Genomic DNA, 18,601 nt, shown 5'->3' with positions numbered 1-18,601 from the left:
TAATTCATGAATTATATTTTTGCATTTGGCCGCAGCCCTCAGATAGATTTTCATTTTGGGGTAAAGGTTAGGGCAGCCTTGACATAAACTGAAACAGCTGGACTAGTGCATCGTAAATTTAACATCAATTAAATATTTTAATACAACAGTCATTTCTGCATTGTTTTGGGGAGGTCACCTCCTAATAAATTCAAAGCTATTTTAATGGTGCAATACCGCCACCTATTGACAAAAAGCGCATCTACAGGAAGCAGCGGGGGATCTTCACCACTTGAAAATACAATATATGTCATTGAAATCATTTAATATTAGTAGTAACGCAGCTTAGTACTTCACTGTTCCGTTTTAGCTGCATAAAACAACTTTACTTGTAAGAGTGATTGATAAGAATAAGTTTCGTGAAAAACATTGATGTGAATCGAAAGTGATAAAATGATTATGGTTTTTTAACTTTATTATTAAAGGCAATTAAACAAAAATCTTAACCAAATATTTTTTACTTGTACCTCATGTGTAGTCATTGAAACTTTATTGAAGTAGAATGTTTTTGTCCGTAGAAAGAGCGCTTATAACACAGGCCAATGCGCATGCGCAGTTTAGAAACGTAGCATGATCCGTGCCGTCAGCTCATGTGCGCATGCGCAAAGAGAWAATGATAATTATTAAATAATTATTTCCATGTTAATTAGAAACGTGCGCTAAATTGTAATCTGTAAATTTTACACATATTATGGTTAATAAAATATAGAATAGATAGATTTACGATGGGTACATATTTATTTATATGAACTTGCCGACCTAGACAGACTAGTTTGTCTAGTATTTCTAGACARTCATTGTAATAATTCATCTCATCTACGTTTTATTATTTTCCTGGAATAAAAATCCACATCTATTGCAAACGTTTCTTTTTCTATGAAACATTGCAGGTGACGAAAGACTGAAATKTAATTARTTCCGTCTAGCGAAAYGCTACATGCTAAAAACAAACAGYCCAGTAGCCATTTCTTTYRGCGCATGCGCAGATGAGGTTCCGGAACAGCTCGTGCAGTGACAGGGCAGTTTGACGTACTGTACGTGAATGCGGCAGTAGAACGCAGCAGAGTTGTGCTGTAGGTGAATACTAGAGAACTGTGTACAGACCAGGACGGACACCGTAGGGCCGCAGAGATTTTCAGGAGGAGCCCCAGGTGGGTGAAACAATCATGGGGAACTCGGAGAGCGGCTGTGGTGGCGGGAGCGGCGACGAAGAAGACGTAGAGACGGAGAGCCCCGGCTTCGCGGAAGATAACCCGGCCTCAGCGGCCACTGGCGGCGGCGTCGGGGGTGGCGGAGGCACCGGCGGCGGTTCTGCCAGAAGCGGAAGGGGATCGAATAACCTACCCGCACCCACCGGCGGACCACCCGGGCCCGGTGTGCTCCTGGAGCAAGTGAAACTAAAAGAAGCCGCGGCTCGTATCAGCGAATCGGGGGTCGCCATTCACGAGTCTGTCCTGTCCGGGAACGAGGGTGTCCTGATGCGGTGGCTGGAGGACCGGTTGAATCGAGGAGAGGAAACCGTCAATGTGGAGCAGTTTTGTGAGATGTTGGAGAGCAGAGATGCCCCAAGGGATGAATGTGAAGAGGTACACACGCAGGGAGAAGCAAACGTGCCAGCCATGTGTAATGCTGTGATTTAAATGGATACATTTTTAGTTTTTCGTGTCAGGTATGAAAGTTGACCTGTTGTTAGCTGCGTCACACCCATTCTTAATGAGTAATCAGCAGGTTTTATGACCGAGGAAGAGTATATAGAGGAATGGAGACCTGTTATCTGAAGTATTGAGTAAGACCAATGAGCTGTCATGTAACCTGCTGGTGTTCAGCTTTGACCTCTTTGTTGTTTTGTTTTCTGGTGAATGAATGCAAATGCGCTTTAGTCTGCATTTGACTTTGTGTGAGTAGATATGGAGCATTTCTGCACCTTAAAAACAAACTTTGATCAGCATCCAGGTGTACAGGGATTATGTGCATTTCCCATGCAAAAAAAAAAAAACCAGTTCCAACTTTGATCACACTAAAATACCATTATAGAGACTATTTTCATGTTTCAGGAGTAATAYGCTCACAGGTTCATATTAGGGGGTATGCAGGTGATAGGATTAGGCTGCGGTTGTGTCAGGATGTAAAAACCTGTCTRTGTACCCTGTCTCAGGCCTTTGGACAGTTTGATGCAGAGGGAGATGGAGTGGTGGACATAGAGAGCATGCTGGCTACTTTTAAGAACTTCAATGGAGCTAATCTACAGGGAGAGCTGAGTCATGTGATAAGACAGCTCCAGGCCTGCTCTCTAACGCCAGGTGAGATTGGGGATTTGTCTATCTACACTTATCAGACTAAGATTAWATGGGTGTGTGTCCCACCTATAATCTTTCTTTTCTTTCAGATTTTCCTCTTTGATTTTTTTACTTAGTTTTTTTGTTTTTGTTGTTTTTTTCCCCCCGCAGGCTTTGTTGACATCTTTTCCAGGAGTAAAGATCGATTAGGCGCACATGCGTCGAAGATCCTGAAATTCTTGCACAGAAATCGTATTCCCAGCAGTGCCATTCCTTTCCCCATTTTAGAGGGCTACAACAACATCTGCACCATGAGGTCCAGCGTGGTCCAGGACTTCTTGGAATTCCTTTTGCAGAAGGAGAAAGGTGAGATCCAGAAAACACGCCAAACAGATGCTTGGGAATGGAYTTGTCSTCTTCTGCTGCACAACTGGGCAACACTTCTCATCTGAGTCGATCTCGTTCAGATTTAGATATCCAGTACAGAGCTGAGCTGGACCGTGATCCGGATGTGGATAAAGTGAAGGTGGTTACACAGTGCTACAGCACAATAGAGGCTTCCTCCAATGTTACGGACATCTACAAGATGACCAATGGGGAGACTGCGTCTTTCTGGCAGTCGGACGGCAACGCTCGCTCACACTGGATAAGGTCAGAATGGGACTGCACAACGTATTCATGTCACCCTTAAGTCATTAGTCCGTGTTTTKAKTATGGTTTTCCATCGTTCCTCTGTTCCCAGGCTAAAAATGAAGCCAGATGTGGTTCTGCGACGTCTGGCCATTGCCGTGGCTTACAACGACCACAGCTACATGCCTCAGCTGGTTTCTGTGTCTGTGGGGAAGAACCGACGCTCACTGCAGGAGATCAGAGACATTCGCATCCCCAGCAATGTCACGGGCTACGTAGCTCTGTTGGAGAACGCCAACATCACCCACCCCTGTGAGTCGTCAGCCRTCATTCTTTCTATATACTTTGTCTTGAGGTTTTCTTCTGCTGGTTCATGWTGATGTTTTTATTTTGTCTGAAACAAACTATGGTGTTAGTTAGAGATGAGCGTTGCTTGGTTCATTGATACTTTGATGCTTGGCAGAACTATAAAGTCTGCAGACTGCAAAAAAAAAAAGCTTCCCGCCTGAAATGTACTTGGCACAAAAAGTAAGGAACTTTGTGTTTGGTAGATTATTTTTTCGTTGCAACAACGATAATCGATTACCAGATTTTAAAACAAATGTCAAATAATAATAAAATAAGCCATTTGCCAGAGAAGATCTGGCAATTTTTTTCATGTTCAAAACCCACATACTCAGCTCTACTGCTCATCCCACAAATACATGTTCCTTACAAATGTGGCACCATTAAAAATTAACAGACTTTCCAACAATAAGGTTTATTGCCAAGAAGCAACTTGGACTCGTCACCTCTGACCACCTGCTGCCATTTTGCCTCACCCATGTCTTTATGTTTTCATGTATATCTGAGTCACTTTGATGTCAGGGGGTTGGCTTCCTGATGCCCACTTCTGGAGGGTTTTCTCCAGACAGTAGATGGGGTATCATTGCGTCCTGCTGGTTTCTGACCGTTCTCAGCTAGTGGCACTGCTTGATATCTTCAGATATCAACAGAAAGTTAACCTGTCATCTTTCATTCATCGCCAAATTACCCTGACTGACCCCTGCCTCAGCACCGATCACCTTTTTATGTGTGTTTCTTCAAAAGAGCGCCATAAAACCTCTTGAAACCTCAATCTGCTTTGAAATCTTTGCCCTGGACAGACCAGAGTTTGGCTGTTCCTGTTTTAAGCTTCCTGCAGCTGTTTCTGTCTCAGTCATTGACTCCTTTAGTGTGCAAATGAGAATAACTATTAGTGTTTGTTTGAGTCAAGTCAAGTTTACTTGTATAGCACGTCAGCAACAAGGCAGTTCAAAGGGCTTGTACTCTCAAAAAACAAAATACAGTCACCAATTATAAATCTAGCAATAAACATTACATTTTGTCAAATGTCATCATCAAGCAAATACATCAAATCTGTTGCTCAATGGTCCACTTATTACTAATCAAAGGCAGCTCTACAGGTGGGGTTTAGCCTTGATTTAAAGGAACTCAGTGTTTCAGCTGTTACGCAGTTTTCTGGAAGTTTGTTCCAGATTTGCGGTGAATAGAAACTGAATGCTGCTTCTTCATGTTTGGTTCTGGTCCTGGGGATGCAGCGTAGACTAGAGCCAGAAGACCTGAGTGGTCTGTAAGGTTGTTGCACAGATCTTTAATGTGTTTTATAAGCCTTTCAGTGATTTATAAACTAATAGGAGGATTTTAAGTCTATTCTCTGAGCTACAGGGAGCCATTGTGAGGACTTTAAAACTGGGGTGATGTGCTCTGTCTTCCTGGTTTTAGTGAGAACGYGAGCCACAGCGATCTGGATCAGCTGCAGCTGTCTGATAGATTTTTTTTTTTAGGCAGACCCATGAAGACACTGTTGCAGTAATCATTGTGACTGAAGATAACCGCATGGTTGAGTTTTTCTAGATTTTGCTGGACATTMGTTTTTTAATTCTGGAAATGTTCTTCAGGTGATAGAAACCGACTTTGTCTTTATGCGTCTTTGAAGGTTCAGGTCTGAGTCCATCACTACACCCAGATATTTCACCTGATCAGATCGTTTCTCTTTATGTCCAAGGATTATAACTAWATGTTATATGTGTGGACTATAACACGTCCACACATTGATTTGTTCTAACCATTTGTTCAGTGTTCACTGTCATTGGTTAACCAAAGCACCTGACTACCATCCTACAAAATCCTTCAATTAATAAAAAAATTGATACTATTTTTTTAAAAGTAAAAAATAAGCAATTAGGGTCTAAACTTAAAAAAGCAGTTTTATGTTACAATCTTTTCCTCATATCTGCCTAAAATATTTTCCTTTTAAAACTTGATAATAGGAATCCACATTACCGCAGCATTAATATCAGTATCGGCCAATATTGGCCATTTATTGAATATCCGCATTGGTCTGATAAGTAAAACCGGGCCGATATGAACGACYGATATTGATTTCCCACTTTTTAGTTTTGTGTTTCAGTTTTGGGAGTGGAAACGGTTGTTTGATCTGTTTGATCATGATGGTGTTTGTGACACTACACAGCCAGAAATAACTAAAGTAGAGAGGCATATCAGCGATCTGGTCATTTTTGTACATTATTGAAAAAAAACAAGTGTATTTGTGTGTGTATATATACTGTGTATAGATATCAGTTATCGGCCATAACATCAGTAATAATATCGGATATTGATATCGGCTGAAATTTTCTCATCGGTGCGTCCCTACTTTCTGGTGTAGCATTTTATTTTGCTGCTACTGAGGAAACAGGAAACAAAACAACAGCGTCTGAAAATATTGTCTTCAATCGTAAATGACTAACCTTGTTCTTATTTTTATCGTTATATTTTAAAATCTACCAGTGTCTTTAAAATGTCTGCTCCAGGTTTCAGACGGTTGCATCAGATCATAATGAGTCACAGTGTTTGTTTTTAAAATGTCAAATCTCTTGTACGATCGAGTCCTTGGTGTATTCCRTCACTGAGCTAACAGCGGTCTCTCCTCAACAACTCCCAGATGTTCAGATAAACATTAAGCGATGCCTGAGTGACGGCTGTGACACACGGATTCATGGCTTGAAGACGCTGGGCTATCAGATAACCAAGAGTAAAGATGTGTCTGTTTCGGATGCTTCAGCCATCTGGTACCTGTCCCTCCTCACTTCTTTGGTCACGGCGTCTATGGAGACGAACCCGGCTCTGGCTCTGACGGTCCTACAGAGCACACAGTAAGACACAGTTGTTGAATTTTGCAAACGAGGATGGATGACAAATGCAGCTCTATTTGTTACCTTTATTAAGTGTCAGCTCTTGAATCTGACTGTGTTATAAAACTTGGTTCGGTTCTTGAGTTTTGAGCTTTCTTTGTGCTGTTTTCCTCCTAGGAAAGCCTTACAGCATATGCCTCCGTTGTCTCTAACGCCATCATCCACCGAGTTCCCCAAGTTTTTCTCTCTGAACATCCTGGAGGAAGTGGATGGTTTTCTTCTCAGGATAGCAGAGTAAGTTGGCATCCCTGCTATTTTCTAACATCAGATAGAAAGCAGACAGAATGAGCTAAAAGTAAGAACTGAGTACGATGAGGTTTTCTATTGATAACAGAAATTGTGTCATTATGATGGTAAAAAGCTATTTAGACCTTTTGATGTGCAAACATTAAATGATTGTGTTTGTTTGGACAAAGCCTATCAAAACACAGGGACTATTGTTTTAATACATGCATTGTTAAAGGGGCAATATCATGTAAAATCAACTTTTTTGAGTTTTATATCATGTTATAATGTTATCCTGTCATCAAAAACATGCCCAGAGTSTTACTTTGACTCATTCATGCATGTTTGAGAAATCCTGTGCTGTCCTGAGGCAGCCAGGCAGGGGAGCAAAAACAACTGGTTGGGACTAGAACCACCTTTTAGGACCAGCTCCTCCTCTGGTCTGTGTCTCCAAGCTGAGCTTCTTCATCACAGAGCATACAGACCCGGCCCCGTGCTGAAACGGGCGGGACAGGAGCGGAAGGAGGTTCTTAAAGAGACAGAYGCCAATTTCAAGGCGTTTAGAAACAGATATGATGAGAAGTCACGTTTATTTTCTATTTAAACATATAAACAACATTTTAAGAACAACTGAAGGTGACATASTTACTTTATTATGGTATAGAATTTAAATATATGCCTGAGAAACACATGATACTGCCCCTTTAAAGGGATCCATGATTAGTTTTAACATTAGACTTTATTTGATAAACATTTAACTGTAAAAGAAAGACTGTAAAAAAACTGTAGGCTGTTTAGTTTTATAAATTTTAAACAAAGTTAAAAATATATTACACGGATGGGGCCATTTTATTTTATCTTATTTACACACAAAGCATTCTGGGTAAATGATGACGTGGATAGGTCCTCGATGCAAGGCTTTTAAAACAACTTTATGGTTTGAACAAACTGCTGAACGTTTTACTGAGCTGCTTTCATTCTGCTTGCCACAGTATTAGCTTCATATTRTATCTATAACTGGGTACACACAAGAGCTGAAATAATATGCTTGTCCATMCATTTTTGTTAAATTTATTGTACTCATTAGCTCTCTATCGCCCCATTTTGTTTGTTTTGTTTCTGTGCAGCTGCTGCGTGAGTCCTGAYGCAGAAATGACCCTCTTAGCCTTTGCCCTGGCCAGAGGCAGCGTGTCAAAAATTCTCCAGGCCCTGTCCTGCATCAGTGACCATTTACAGACCAAGTACAGGGCGTCCTCCCTCATCGTGTCCATGGCTGCCGTCAGGCTGCGACTTCTCTACCGTAACGGTAAGTGGACCCATCTCTTCACACTCATTCACATGTGAATCTGAAGACCTRTATGGATGCATGTGCATGAATACAATAACATTTCTTATGCACATCCCAACCAATAAGGAATTAAGTGCACATAAAGGAAGACCAGATGCCTCCCTTTGACACACCTCGATTTAAATATGYAAATRGATACAAATATGCTCTGACGGGTGATTCGCCTCTCTGTACCATCATAGACGTCTGTGGAGAGAAAGCAGGTCTTATTGGACTCGACAAGGTGTTTATGAATGAATGCAGAAGTGACTGAGACTGAGGCATGTTTACAGACATATATGGGTAATGCTAATTGTGCTTTAATGTTGGTCTGTTCAGCTTATTATGAGCCAGTCTTCATCAGGGGTCAGACAATCCTCCGTCTCTAACAGCACACCTTCCTCACATTCTGCCATTTGCTATATCCTCTAAAAAGTCTGAAGCCATTGTTAGATATTTTCTGCACCACTTTGCTCATGCTTTAATATCCACTCATGGAATTACATACGCAYGGATGGATTATTGACTCATTGTGTGTCTGGGTGTGTACAGTCCTTGTTTTCACATCATTAACAGTTTAACATCATACCCTCACTGTCGCTAATCGACTGATAACTTTAGAAASCTGCGTACAACAGCCATGAAATAAGTTATTTCATTATTAATAAGTGCTGGGTGTAGATTCACGTTTTTAATCATGTATTATCTGAAGATATTTTTTAGATTAATTGTGAATAATTGCATTATTTTGCACAGATTAAATTAGGACTTGAAGATTTTTAGAGCATTATTGTTATGATTAAAAAAGGATTCAATACGTTTACTTTTATCTATTTTCTGCTAAACGTTGCATCCATCCTCATCTGCAGACGCCTCCCTCCCTCTGTTTGTTATGGTGGGCCGTTTGTTTCTACAATGTGTATTTCAGGCTTGAACTCCTCCGGTAAAGCAGTTGCAGGGCTCACAGTTAACTTTACGTCCATCCAGCCACCATCGAGTTGTAMAATAAAAATGATCATGGAAAAGTTTTCTACGTTCCCACGTTTCCGTTCTGTTGTGGCTCATTTTCTGGTAGRTTCATGTGAGCGTTGCCAGGCATCGGCCGAACAACAATGGCTCTCATTGGTTGAGATGCTCAACGATGGCCATCTAAAGCCAATAGTTGGCAATATCCCACCAATGAGCACCCCCTCCGGACCTCCACCCAAAAGAATAAATYTGTTCTGGTGGGTTCTGAGTTCTGTTGCATTGGTACTTTGCGTACATACGGGGGTCATGTATGATACCACTATGTGGTATCTGTTTAATACATCTGAAGATTTGCTTGGAAAAGAGCTGAGTCACCCTTTCTACATGAGGAAAATCATTATTTAAACTCCCCTGTCAGTTAATCTCATCTTTGGTTCAAGTATAACTAAGAATATGTACTTGTTGCAGGAAAGCCCCTTCAGCTTCAGCTACAGGCCTGTGATGTAAAGAGTAAAGAGGAGAAGTCAGGGCCRGAGAACATGGTGACAGAGACTTCCTCTGGAGATGGTACGACTCCAACTACTACTGCTGACTTTTACTTTCTGTGCATTAATACGCTGTCACGTTACTCTGTATTTGTGTTTTTTTCAGGTTTTCTTACAGAAAGCGGGAGGAAGAAAGCCAGCGTGATCCTGTCGACAGAGGACCAGAGCAACTTCCAGGTCACTCAGATGAAGATCAAAGTAAGATATCAYAATTCACATCACAAAGTGTATGATGAATCGGATAACTTGTGCATCGAGTAACGAGAAGCCCTTTGTGCTTTATGTGATCAGGTGCGGAAAGGAGCCATTGGGGCAAAATGTGGTTTGGTGTTTGCTTACACGGAGGAAGAGCCTTTTGATGCAGAAAAACATTTCAAAAGATTCAAAAAGTTTGATTCATGGTCTTACAAGGAGTACAAAGAGTTTGTTCAAGATGGGTAAGGATTCCTTTATAGTTTATTTCTCTTTAAAATTGAGTGTATTTTTGTGAAAAGGTCAATAAGGTTGGAAAATGGTAGTGTTGTGCAGGAAACTGATCCAGAACTCAGCCTTGAATGTTTACACTCAAAGTTTATCACAGTGCTGTGGTCCAGCCAGGCAAAAATGGCCCTGAATGGTAAAACCTGGTCCCACCCCAGATATGATGTCATAGTAAACAAGGAAGCACGCTTAAAACAGTTCTTTTGTTTTTCATTACTAAAACGTCTCATAAACCACTGCAACACTCTGCCTCTTCTTATCTGGGCCTATAATTTGTGTGATCCATGGGATTTTTCTGCCCTCTGACCTGCAGTGTGAGGATTTCAGCACAGACTGAGGACGAACCCATCGGCTGGTTCGAGCTCGAAGAAGATTGGAACGATGTGGAGATCAAGCTGCAGCAGTGTCGCGTTGCAAAGGTTTGCAAACAGAGTTGTTATATTTTTGTCACCGTTTAAGAACTGGCGTCTTTCCGCAGTCTCGACACCTCTCATTGCTTTGGATTTCTTGTGTTCTCAGTTCCTGATGGTGAAATTCCTCTGCACCAGGCAGGACTCAGCTGAGCGCCTCGGTGTGCAGACCCTTAGCTTCAGTGGGTACTTGTGTCCCGGGGCAGAGAGGCTTGTAGACCTGGATGACCTCAGTGGACAGGGAGAGAGCCTTAACCATGATGGAGTCTCTGGTCTTTGTCTGCTGAACAAGACCTTGTTCTTCCTGCAGCAGCTAACACGAGACATGGTAAACTCACACTTTCTGAACAATTTCAAGTCTGCCACTAGTGACGGAGTCTGCAATTTCCTTCCATAACAGAAACATAAAATCAACTCAAACTTTATTATTAAGATACATTTATTTATTACTAATTTCAGTTTTTTTATCATAATGACGGCTTGTTCAAAAGTATTACACTTTTCGGTTTCGAACAAGCAGATCGTATTTGTAGAAAATGAGTAAAATAATTTACCTATTTAGGGATAAATTAAACATTTAGTTGCACCCTAATGTCTTAAAAGAGTAAACAGAAAAATGCACCCAGTTGTTGGTTATTTATAGGGGTGTCCTGATGTTATTTCTCTCAAACTGATGACACTGGCTTTATAAACATGTTGCTTTTATTTAGAATAAGGTGGCTGTCCTTCTTTATAAACCTACAGCCTCTCTCAAATCAAATATACACCATGAAAATATTAATTTTGTACGTGGCTTTGACTAAAATCCTGCTGTAAGAAATTTAGATGCATGGATTTATTAATCATAAGTCAGGCCTGAAATGAAATTTAACATCATATGATACACGGACAAGCACATATGCATCTAATAGAAGCAATAAACACAAAAAAACCTTCATAAAATTTACTAAATATACTGTCAGAATGGACAACATAATACTGCTCTGAGCGTCGGCCTGATGTTGGCTCAAACAGGGTGTGTGGGACGGGTGGRGTTTAGGATGTTTGAAATGCGGCAGCAGGAATGTGAACTGTCATAGAGGGAAGGGGAGGTTGGTGATTTTCCGTGTGGCCTCGACCACTCATCGGAGAGGCTTTTTTTTCCTGATGCCGTCAGTAAAGTAATCGTTTCCTTAGTTCTGGTGGCGTTCAGYGCGAGGCTGTTCATCCAGCACCGTTTCATCAGTTGCTGAATCTCATCCCTGTAGGTGGGCCATTTGCATAAAYAAACAAGAAATCAAGCTGAACCATAAATCTGATTGGTGCAGACGCTGTAGTGAAAACTTCAATTATATYTATCTGATTCTGGGTTGTGCTGTTGTGTACACAGTTCTGTGACAAATATTGATACATGTGTTGCTTTAAAATTGAGTTGACAAAGGCAGCCACAGAACTGTGCAGAAGTCTTGAACATTAATGACCCAAACTAACATGTTTATTTATTTTTAATCGATTTTTAAAGTGGTTTTGGAGTTTTTGTTTTGTTTTTTCAAAAGTTTATTTTAGACATGACCTTCTTTTCTCCCTCCTTATTTATCAGTGTTTATTCTGAAGATGAAAATGATCAGATGCTGTATGGGCGTAAAAATGTTTCAGGGCATTTTTGATGTGGATGCACCTTAAAGATGTGAGAAATGGAAATAAATTGCATCTTTGTGGCAAATTCCTAATAGCAAAGTCCTTATAAATACAATTTCAAATAGATTTTTTTTAATTTTTATGTTTCAGACAAATTGTTTATTTGAAGACAAAACACAGACGGTTTGTTTTAAGAGTTAATCTTACACAGATCTGTCCAAAGTGACAAAAATTATTTCAGATCCCAGGACTGAACATGAACTTAATCAAAACCATTTTGGCTTTTTCTGTAGCAAAATTAAGTAAATGATGGCTCATGATTGTAGTTCTGGAACACTTTATGCTGTGGTAGAAGATGTAAAACCAAACCACATCCCATTTGAGAACCACAAACATACTTTTTGTGACAGAAAACCAATAAATCAGAGCTACAAACAGCACCGCGTTATTTTTTTCAAATCTGTTCTTGCATTGTATCAAAACCATACTTATAATTCTACTACAGTTTTCTGCACTTTCATAGTTTGTGCTCTTACATACACCTCCATGATTATGAAAGACAAGCCGGCCCTCTTGTGGTCATTAGGAGTTACTGCAGCGTTTCTTGTTTGAGCCTCAGTGCGTTAACAGTTTGATTGTTGAAAACATACACTCATTCAKGATGTGGGCTTCTTTCTGCAGGATGCTTCACATCTGAAGCAGAAATATATTCTGGACTTCAGTGGTCTCAGTCTGAAACTCTTCTGGAGCTTGTACAGTAAACTCAGGGAGATGTGAGTTGATTTTTCTCACCTGCACTTCAAGACTTCAGTTGCATTCAGGCCTGGTTAAGGTTTAGTCCTGTACCTCAGCATCTCTTTGTTTTCCAGGGAGGTAGAGGAGGTTATGAAGAGCAGAGTTCTGCTTCTCCAGCTGATGCAGAACTGTTTCCCCGTGCTGCCCAACCCGCTGGAGCCTCGAGGCACAGAGGAGAGTGGTGGGCCAGATGAAGGGGCCTCTGCAGCATCCAGCAGTGAAGAACCTGGTCCTTCTGCAGGGGCTGTGTTRGAACTCTACACCCACCTATGTCAAAGTAGGAAGCTGTAAAACTTACATTTGTGATATAAATATGTCTCCATTTTACCCTGCCTGTTCTCCATATTGCATTTGAGCCCTTTAATGGTGCTTTTTGTGTTTTTCAGTTGTGGATGATCCAGAGGGCGAGAAGGTAAAGGAAAAAGCTTTGTACAAGGAAGCAGTGAAGGCCATTCTCAGTGGAGCAACTGTGTTCTTCCCTGATAAACTCAAAAGACGAGACAAACTGTTTAACATGATGGTAAGTTCATGTTCAAATGCATGTGTAACAGTTTTACTCTTGGTTAATATGAAAACACAGTGTTTGAAGCAGACCAAAAACAAGCAAGCTGAAGTGCATAAAGCAGGCATAGGACGCTCTGAGTGCAGACTCCTGAGTTTCTTGTTGCTTATTTATTTGCGACTTCAGTAAAAACGTCACAAATTTAGCTTTGTGCACCGTGTTGTATATAAAGGACCAAAGCTAACATAATTAGAAATAAAAGCAGAAATATGTAAATGGCCAAATAAATAAATATTAATAAATAAATGAATTCATAAAATGCCCCAATTCATTTAAAAAAGGAGAACTTAACCTCATGTTTTATAATTTAATTGACATTTATATTTCCTTCTCATTCCTGTCTATTGACCAGTAGTAGAGATGCTGACCAATGAAGGACCGCCCRCTTTATTTACATAATAAGTGCATTAAAGTAAAAACAGGAAACAGAAAAATGTAAAATCAACACATCGAAAAAAACACTTGTGGGAAAAATAAGTTAAAAAAACATTTAAGAGACACAAATGCATGTATAAGTAAAAGTAAAAACTATATATATAAACAGTAAAATTTTAATTCTGTGCTAAAATATAGAATTTGTTGGGACTAAGCTGGAAAAATAAATAAATTTGAAGGTCAATTAAAATATAAAACATGGATTAATTGCTTCATCTTATGTGTATTTATTTATTTATTTATTGGGCCATTTATATATTTCTGCTTTCATTTTTATTTATGTCAGTTTCAGTCCTCCATAGCTGTAGTGGTGACTTGTATTAAAATCCTTCATGGTAGACAGGATCTCTAAGCAGAATAAACACATAATGCCTTGAAATAAAAAATTATCACTTCAGATAACAGAGAGCTTTGTTTTCACTAAAAGTACTTTTAACAAAGCAATCAAAACAGCTCTAAAAATATATAAACTTATTTTTGGAGGGGTGAGCATAACAGTCAGGCATTTTTGGTGGGCCAGASAGAACTCACCGACGGGCTGGGTGTGGCTCGCTGACCATCAGTTGCCTATCCCTGTTTTAGCTGTTCTTATAGCTTAAAGCTGTGCTGACAACAGAATACTTTATAGTTCATAAACATGAAACGATTTTTACTAAGAGTTCAGCTTATAAAAGGTTAGCTTTGTGAATCTCTCTCAATTCTTCATCTTAATTCTTGAATTCAGTTTCAGCACAGAGACTTTCCTAATTCAAGCTAAGAGATCATAATGATGTTCCATTTTGCAGAAAAATATAACAGAAGAGCAACAGCCAGAGTCAGTGATGGTGACATTTGAATCACTTTGTAATTACTTCAGGTAAGCACGCTGTAGATAAAAAAAACACATTAAATTCTCACACATAAGAAGTCCCAACAGCCAGCTGTGTTTTCTCCGTACAGCGACCAGGATCCCATCGGCCTTCTTCTGCTGCCCCCTAAAGGAGCCCCCTCTAACTTTGACATCAGCCCCATACTGTCCGTCATGGAGACACTGTTGCTGGTAGCAGCGAGAGAGGTGCATTAAATCGTTTGTTCCCCTGTTTTATAAGAAGTACAAATGTTTRGAAGTGAACTAAACTGTTTTCTGTCTTTCTGCTGATGTGAACTCTCTGCCGTCCTCCAGTGTGAGGTTTTGATGCTGGATGTAAGCAGCGGTGCCAGCAGGAACGTCTTGCTGTCCCTGTTCTGGGCTCTGCAGGGCAGTCTGCTGTCCTGGTGCTACCTGCAGCTGAAGGGCGGAGCTTCCACACCTGCTGCTTTGGAGCTGGCCCGAGACATCCTTCTAAAATGTGAGCCGTGTTGACAGTTCRCTGATTAAAACCGCCTCTGATCAGTTAAACCAACCAGGTTTAGAGAAATGTGTTCAGATTAATTGAGTCACCTTTGTTTCTATTAGATGTGGATCAGTTCTTGGGAAACGTCAAAGCTGTGCTCTGTTCCCTGCTGGAGAGGTACACCAGTACTGAAATTACTGACAAACTGGGCAGCTCCATTCTGACCACCGTCTTCAGACAGCTGGTAAAACTAACAGTAAAGCCTTTTTATCTGAGTAACAAGCATATTTTACTGAAAAACTGAAACAAACATGTGTTTTTTCTTTCCTGACAGATGATTTTTCTCTTGGAGCTGTGCTCTTTGGACATCCCTCATAGTGTGCTGCTGAAGGGCTTCTCCTCTTTGATTGAGCTTATYAAAAACCTGTCAAAGGACACTAAAGACATCTTCTCAAAGGTCAGTTCACCTCACTAAGACCTCAGTAATGTAGAATTTACAGTTCTTATCATCCTTCTATTGGGCATTATGACAGAAATAATTAAAAGACTGGAATTTCTTAATGTCAAAGTTTAATTAAAATCCTTTTATGATAAGAAGGGACAGAGTTTTAGCTGTTTTTGTCAAACCCTGTAATGGGACATCTTTCAGAAGCGAACTAGTTGTAAGTGTACATGCAGTGATTACTTCCTGAGAGATTCATTAAAATCCATTTAGCGGTTAATGAAATATTTTGCTAACACTACAGACTAGAACAAAGTGCTGCAGACCTCATTTCACTGAAGCAGAATTGTGAACAGCGGTCCACAAATCCTCCGCAGTGAGAGCGGTTCTGCTCATTTTGATGAGTCAGCATGTATTTTGTTGCTTTGCGCGCTGCAACATGTGTAACAATGTCCATATGCGATTGTAAGGTGGACCAAGAGAGCTGGCACCAACCTCAGAAGCCAGTGGTGCTGAGAACGTGGAACCTGGAGTCTCCTCACAACTACGAGAACAGCCGGCATGAGACCACCGTCTTCGCCTGTCCCGGTGCCACCTCGTTTGAGGTGGAGTTTGACGAACGCTGCGAGACAGAGAAGAGGTACAGATGTAGTGTAACGCATTTTAAGTAGTTTCCCTTTTAAAATTATTTATACTTCTGAGGATTTTACTCAACGTTCTACTTGATTTTCRCAGATTTGATTACCTAGAATTCACAGATTCTCGAGGTGGGAAGGTGCGCTATGATATGAAAGTTGGCACAGAGAGATGGCCAAAGGTAAGCTGTAAGAAAACACTCAGTATGCTGTTAGTACTCTGACTTCTTTACATGTTTGTCTCTCTTCTCCTGCAGAAAGTGACATTTGATGCCGGCCCTCAGTTGCTGTTTCTTTTCCACTCTGACAGCAACAATAACGAGTGGGGTTATAAGTTCACTGTAACAGCTCTGGGACTGTCGGATATCACCATTTCTTGGATTTCCGACCTTCAGCTGCTCATGGCTCGCCTCATGGGTCGCCTCGCATCCAGAACCCTGGCTCTGAAATCTCCTTACGGTGAGATAGTTACAGAACAGAATCTTATATTTGCTCACTTTGCAGTATGACAATCAGTATGCCAGTTCCTTTATTGATATTTTAATCAACTAAATAAAATAAAACACTGAATTGTTTTGAGGAATTAAAAGATAAGGGGGTGAAATTGTGTAATTTTCCAACTTCGTCATTCATTCAGGGGTGCACAAACTCTTTCCCAGAGAGGGCCAAAAGGAAAATCTATCTGAGGGCTGTGGACCAAGTGCAATAATATAATACATAAAACACAAATACTTTTTAAGTAAAGTCCTTTTATTTATTTATGATAAATCTAGCAGCCAGTGCAGTGCCCCATGTTTGTTTTTTGTTTTAGCTTGCACACTTATACGCTCAGGCAGCAAAGGCTCATGGGACATTTCATAAATTGATAAAACATCACTATTTGTGGTCTTATAGTGTGAAAATCTACATTTGTGATTTAATCTAAATGTCTCTTGTAGTTCTTTGTACTTCATATTTAATATTAACCCATTCAATCCCAAAATTCTCCCTACAAAATAAGTGTATGCATTTCATTCCTTAGGCCTCCCTAACATAATATTTGTGACTTATTTTTTATTTTATGTTGACTGTTAGTGAAAACGTAGGTTTTGTACTCTGTAACAATAGTTGCCAGTGGGAAACCGCTGTAAAATTTACACAAACTGCTTAATCTGACCTATTTACACATGAAAAATATGAATACCAAAAACATACACACATATTATAACAAGACATAACAAGTTCAACAGTAGGAGTGACTGTGATTTAGCACAGTGTTTTTCAAACTGGGGGGCCGCCAAGGGATGCTGGGGGGCCTCAGAAAGCTGGAGGGAAGATGAGGGGCAAAAAAAGCAAAAATGTTGTTTCTTAAGGTATTATACTGTATACCTGGAAAACACTGGAATAAACTCTTCCATATTGCACCATTTGACAGTTTAGGATAACCTTTATGTTCGGTTTCATACTTTGCAATGTGTAACTTTTTAAATATAACATTATTATTTGTGATTTGATGTTTTTATCTAGAAATCCGCACAGTCAAAGAGCTTCCACCAGGAAAAGTGTCTCATATTCAGGCTTCCCCYCTGTGGAAACCCATCCTTCGACACGGTTTGTATGAAAAGCAGGAAGTGAATCAGGCACAAACAGTTCCTAACCAGGTGAGAAAAGTCTCTGATAAAAAAGTACAAAAGTCATTCAAAGGTTTTGATCGATTTTCTTTATTTCTAAACAGACAAATACATGGACTCATGATGAAATATTAGTCTTCCTGGAGGATTTTGCACGCTGGAACCCATCCCAAGACCTGACAGACAGTAGAACAGAACTAATGAGGACCCTCGTGCAGTCCTGCAGGAAACTACCAATGAGGAATGAGATAGCATCTGGACCGAAGACGGACCAAGCTGTGAATGCCATTTGGGCCACGATGGTGTACCACACACCATCCCTCAACCAGGCCCTCAGGACCTATGGTAACACTAGTCTGTCCTTCCAGAGCCGAGAGATTTGTCCTGATGGTTGTGAGGGTTATCTGTCTGACCAGTGTGTGTGTGTGTGTGTGTGTGTGTGTGTGTGTTTCTGTGTGAGTAGTTAATCAAGCCTGCAGCTCTTATCTAAGCGAGGAGTTCGTGCAGGTTTATGCTCTGGCAGACGACATCAGAACATGGATGGTGAGTACTGCAGACATGATTTTTGTCTCTATCGTGACTTTGTTTCTGATTTCTGTGTGAATGCTTATAAAGCAGAGAAAATGATCTCAATAGTGTTGATGTTTAAAAAGCATTCACACCAGTGACATCATTTTTTCTTTCACGTGTTTTTGTTCTGCATTTTTTGTGCTATTTACAATTTATATATTAAAAACCTTTAACTCCTTCAGGACATTCCAACTATGACTTTTAGTATTAGTTTATACTTTTTGAAATATTTAGTTTTTTTTACTTCTTTGTGCTAATTTCAGCTTCTTTCGGCTTCTATTTTGCTGTTTTTAACATTTTTCTGCTTTTTAGTTATMGTTTTGACTATTTCTACTATTCTTCTTTTACTTCAACTTTTTGTGCTTCTTTCAGCTGTTTTTTGCTAATTTCAGCTTTTTTGTGTGTTCTTAGCTACCTTTTACCTAATTTGAGCTTTTTTTCAGCTAAACTCACACTTTTTGTGATAATTAAGCAAATACAGTGGT

General features: G+C 40.1%; 1 protein-coding gene across 2 annotated transcripts in view; it reads left to right on the top strand.

Moving 5' to 3' along the window:
* Positions 1 to 1,063: 1,063 nt before the first annotated feature.
* zzef1 (zinc finger, ZZ-type with EF hand domain 1) overlaps positions 1,064 to 18,601 on the top strand; it is a 38,465-nt gene continuing 20,927 nt past the window's right edge. For both annotated transcript variants that reach the window (XM_014023106.1, XM_014023105.1), the window contains exons 1-27: positions 1,064 to 1,625; positions 2,195 to 2,339; positions 2,487 to 2,681; positions 2,783 to 2,966; positions 3,058 to 3,257; positions 5,932 to 6,142; positions 6,299 to 6,415; positions 7,534 to 7,712; positions 9,171 to 9,269; positions 9,354 to 9,445; positions 9,539 to 9,684; positions 10,041 to 10,146; positions 10,247 to 10,465; positions 12,436 to 12,527; positions 12,624 to 12,826; positions 12,936 to 13,069; positions 14,332 to 14,402; positions 14,486 to 14,600; positions 14,709 to 14,874; positions 14,982 to 15,103; positions 15,194 to 15,316; positions 15,772 to 15,941; positions 16,037 to 16,118; positions 16,194 to 16,395; positions 17,443 to 17,576; positions 17,651 to 17,891; positions 18,010 to 18,089. In XM_014023106.1, coding sequence (XP_013878560.1) covers positions 1,206 to 1,625; positions 2,195 to 2,339; positions 2,487 to 2,681; positions 2,783 to 2,966; positions 3,058 to 3,257; positions 5,932 to 6,142; positions 6,299 to 6,415; positions 7,534 to 7,712; positions 9,171 to 9,269; positions 9,354 to 9,445; positions 9,539 to 9,684; positions 10,041 to 10,146; positions 10,247 to 10,465; positions 12,436 to 12,527; positions 12,624 to 12,826; positions 12,936 to 13,069; positions 14,332 to 14,402; positions 14,486 to 14,600; positions 14,709 to 14,874; positions 14,982 to 15,103; positions 15,194 to 15,316; positions 15,772 to 15,941; positions 16,037 to 16,118; positions 16,194 to 16,395; positions 17,443 to 17,576; positions 17,651 to 17,891; positions 18,010 to 18,089 — 4,248 coding nt within the window. In that variant the 5' untranslated portion in view covers positions 1,064 to 1,205. The remainder of the gene's footprint in view (positions 1,626 to 2,194; positions 2,340 to 2,486; positions 2,682 to 2,782; positions 2,967 to 3,057; positions 3,258 to 5,931; positions 6,143 to 6,298; positions 6,416 to 7,533; positions 7,713 to 9,170; positions 9,270 to 9,353; positions 9,446 to 9,538; positions 9,685 to 10,040; positions 10,147 to 10,246; positions 10,466 to 12,435; positions 12,528 to 12,623; positions 12,827 to 12,935; positions 13,070 to 14,331; positions 14,403 to 14,485; positions 14,601 to 14,708; positions 14,875 to 14,981; positions 15,104 to 15,193; positions 15,317 to 15,771; positions 15,942 to 16,036; positions 16,119 to 16,193; positions 16,396 to 17,442; positions 17,577 to 17,650; positions 17,892 to 18,009; positions 18,090 to 18,601) is intronic.

Source organism: Austrofundulus limnaeus, unplaced genomic scaffold (assembly GCF_001266775.1).
Source record: "Austrofundulus limnaeus strain Quisiro unplaced genomic scaffold, Austrofundulus_limnaeus-1.0 Scaffold357, whole genome shotgun sequence".
NCBI lineage: Eukaryota > Metazoa > Chordata > Actinopteri > Cyprinodontiformes > Rivulidae > Austrofundulus > Austrofundulus limnaeus.
This window is presented reverse-complemented; position numbering and strand designations above follow the sequence as displayed.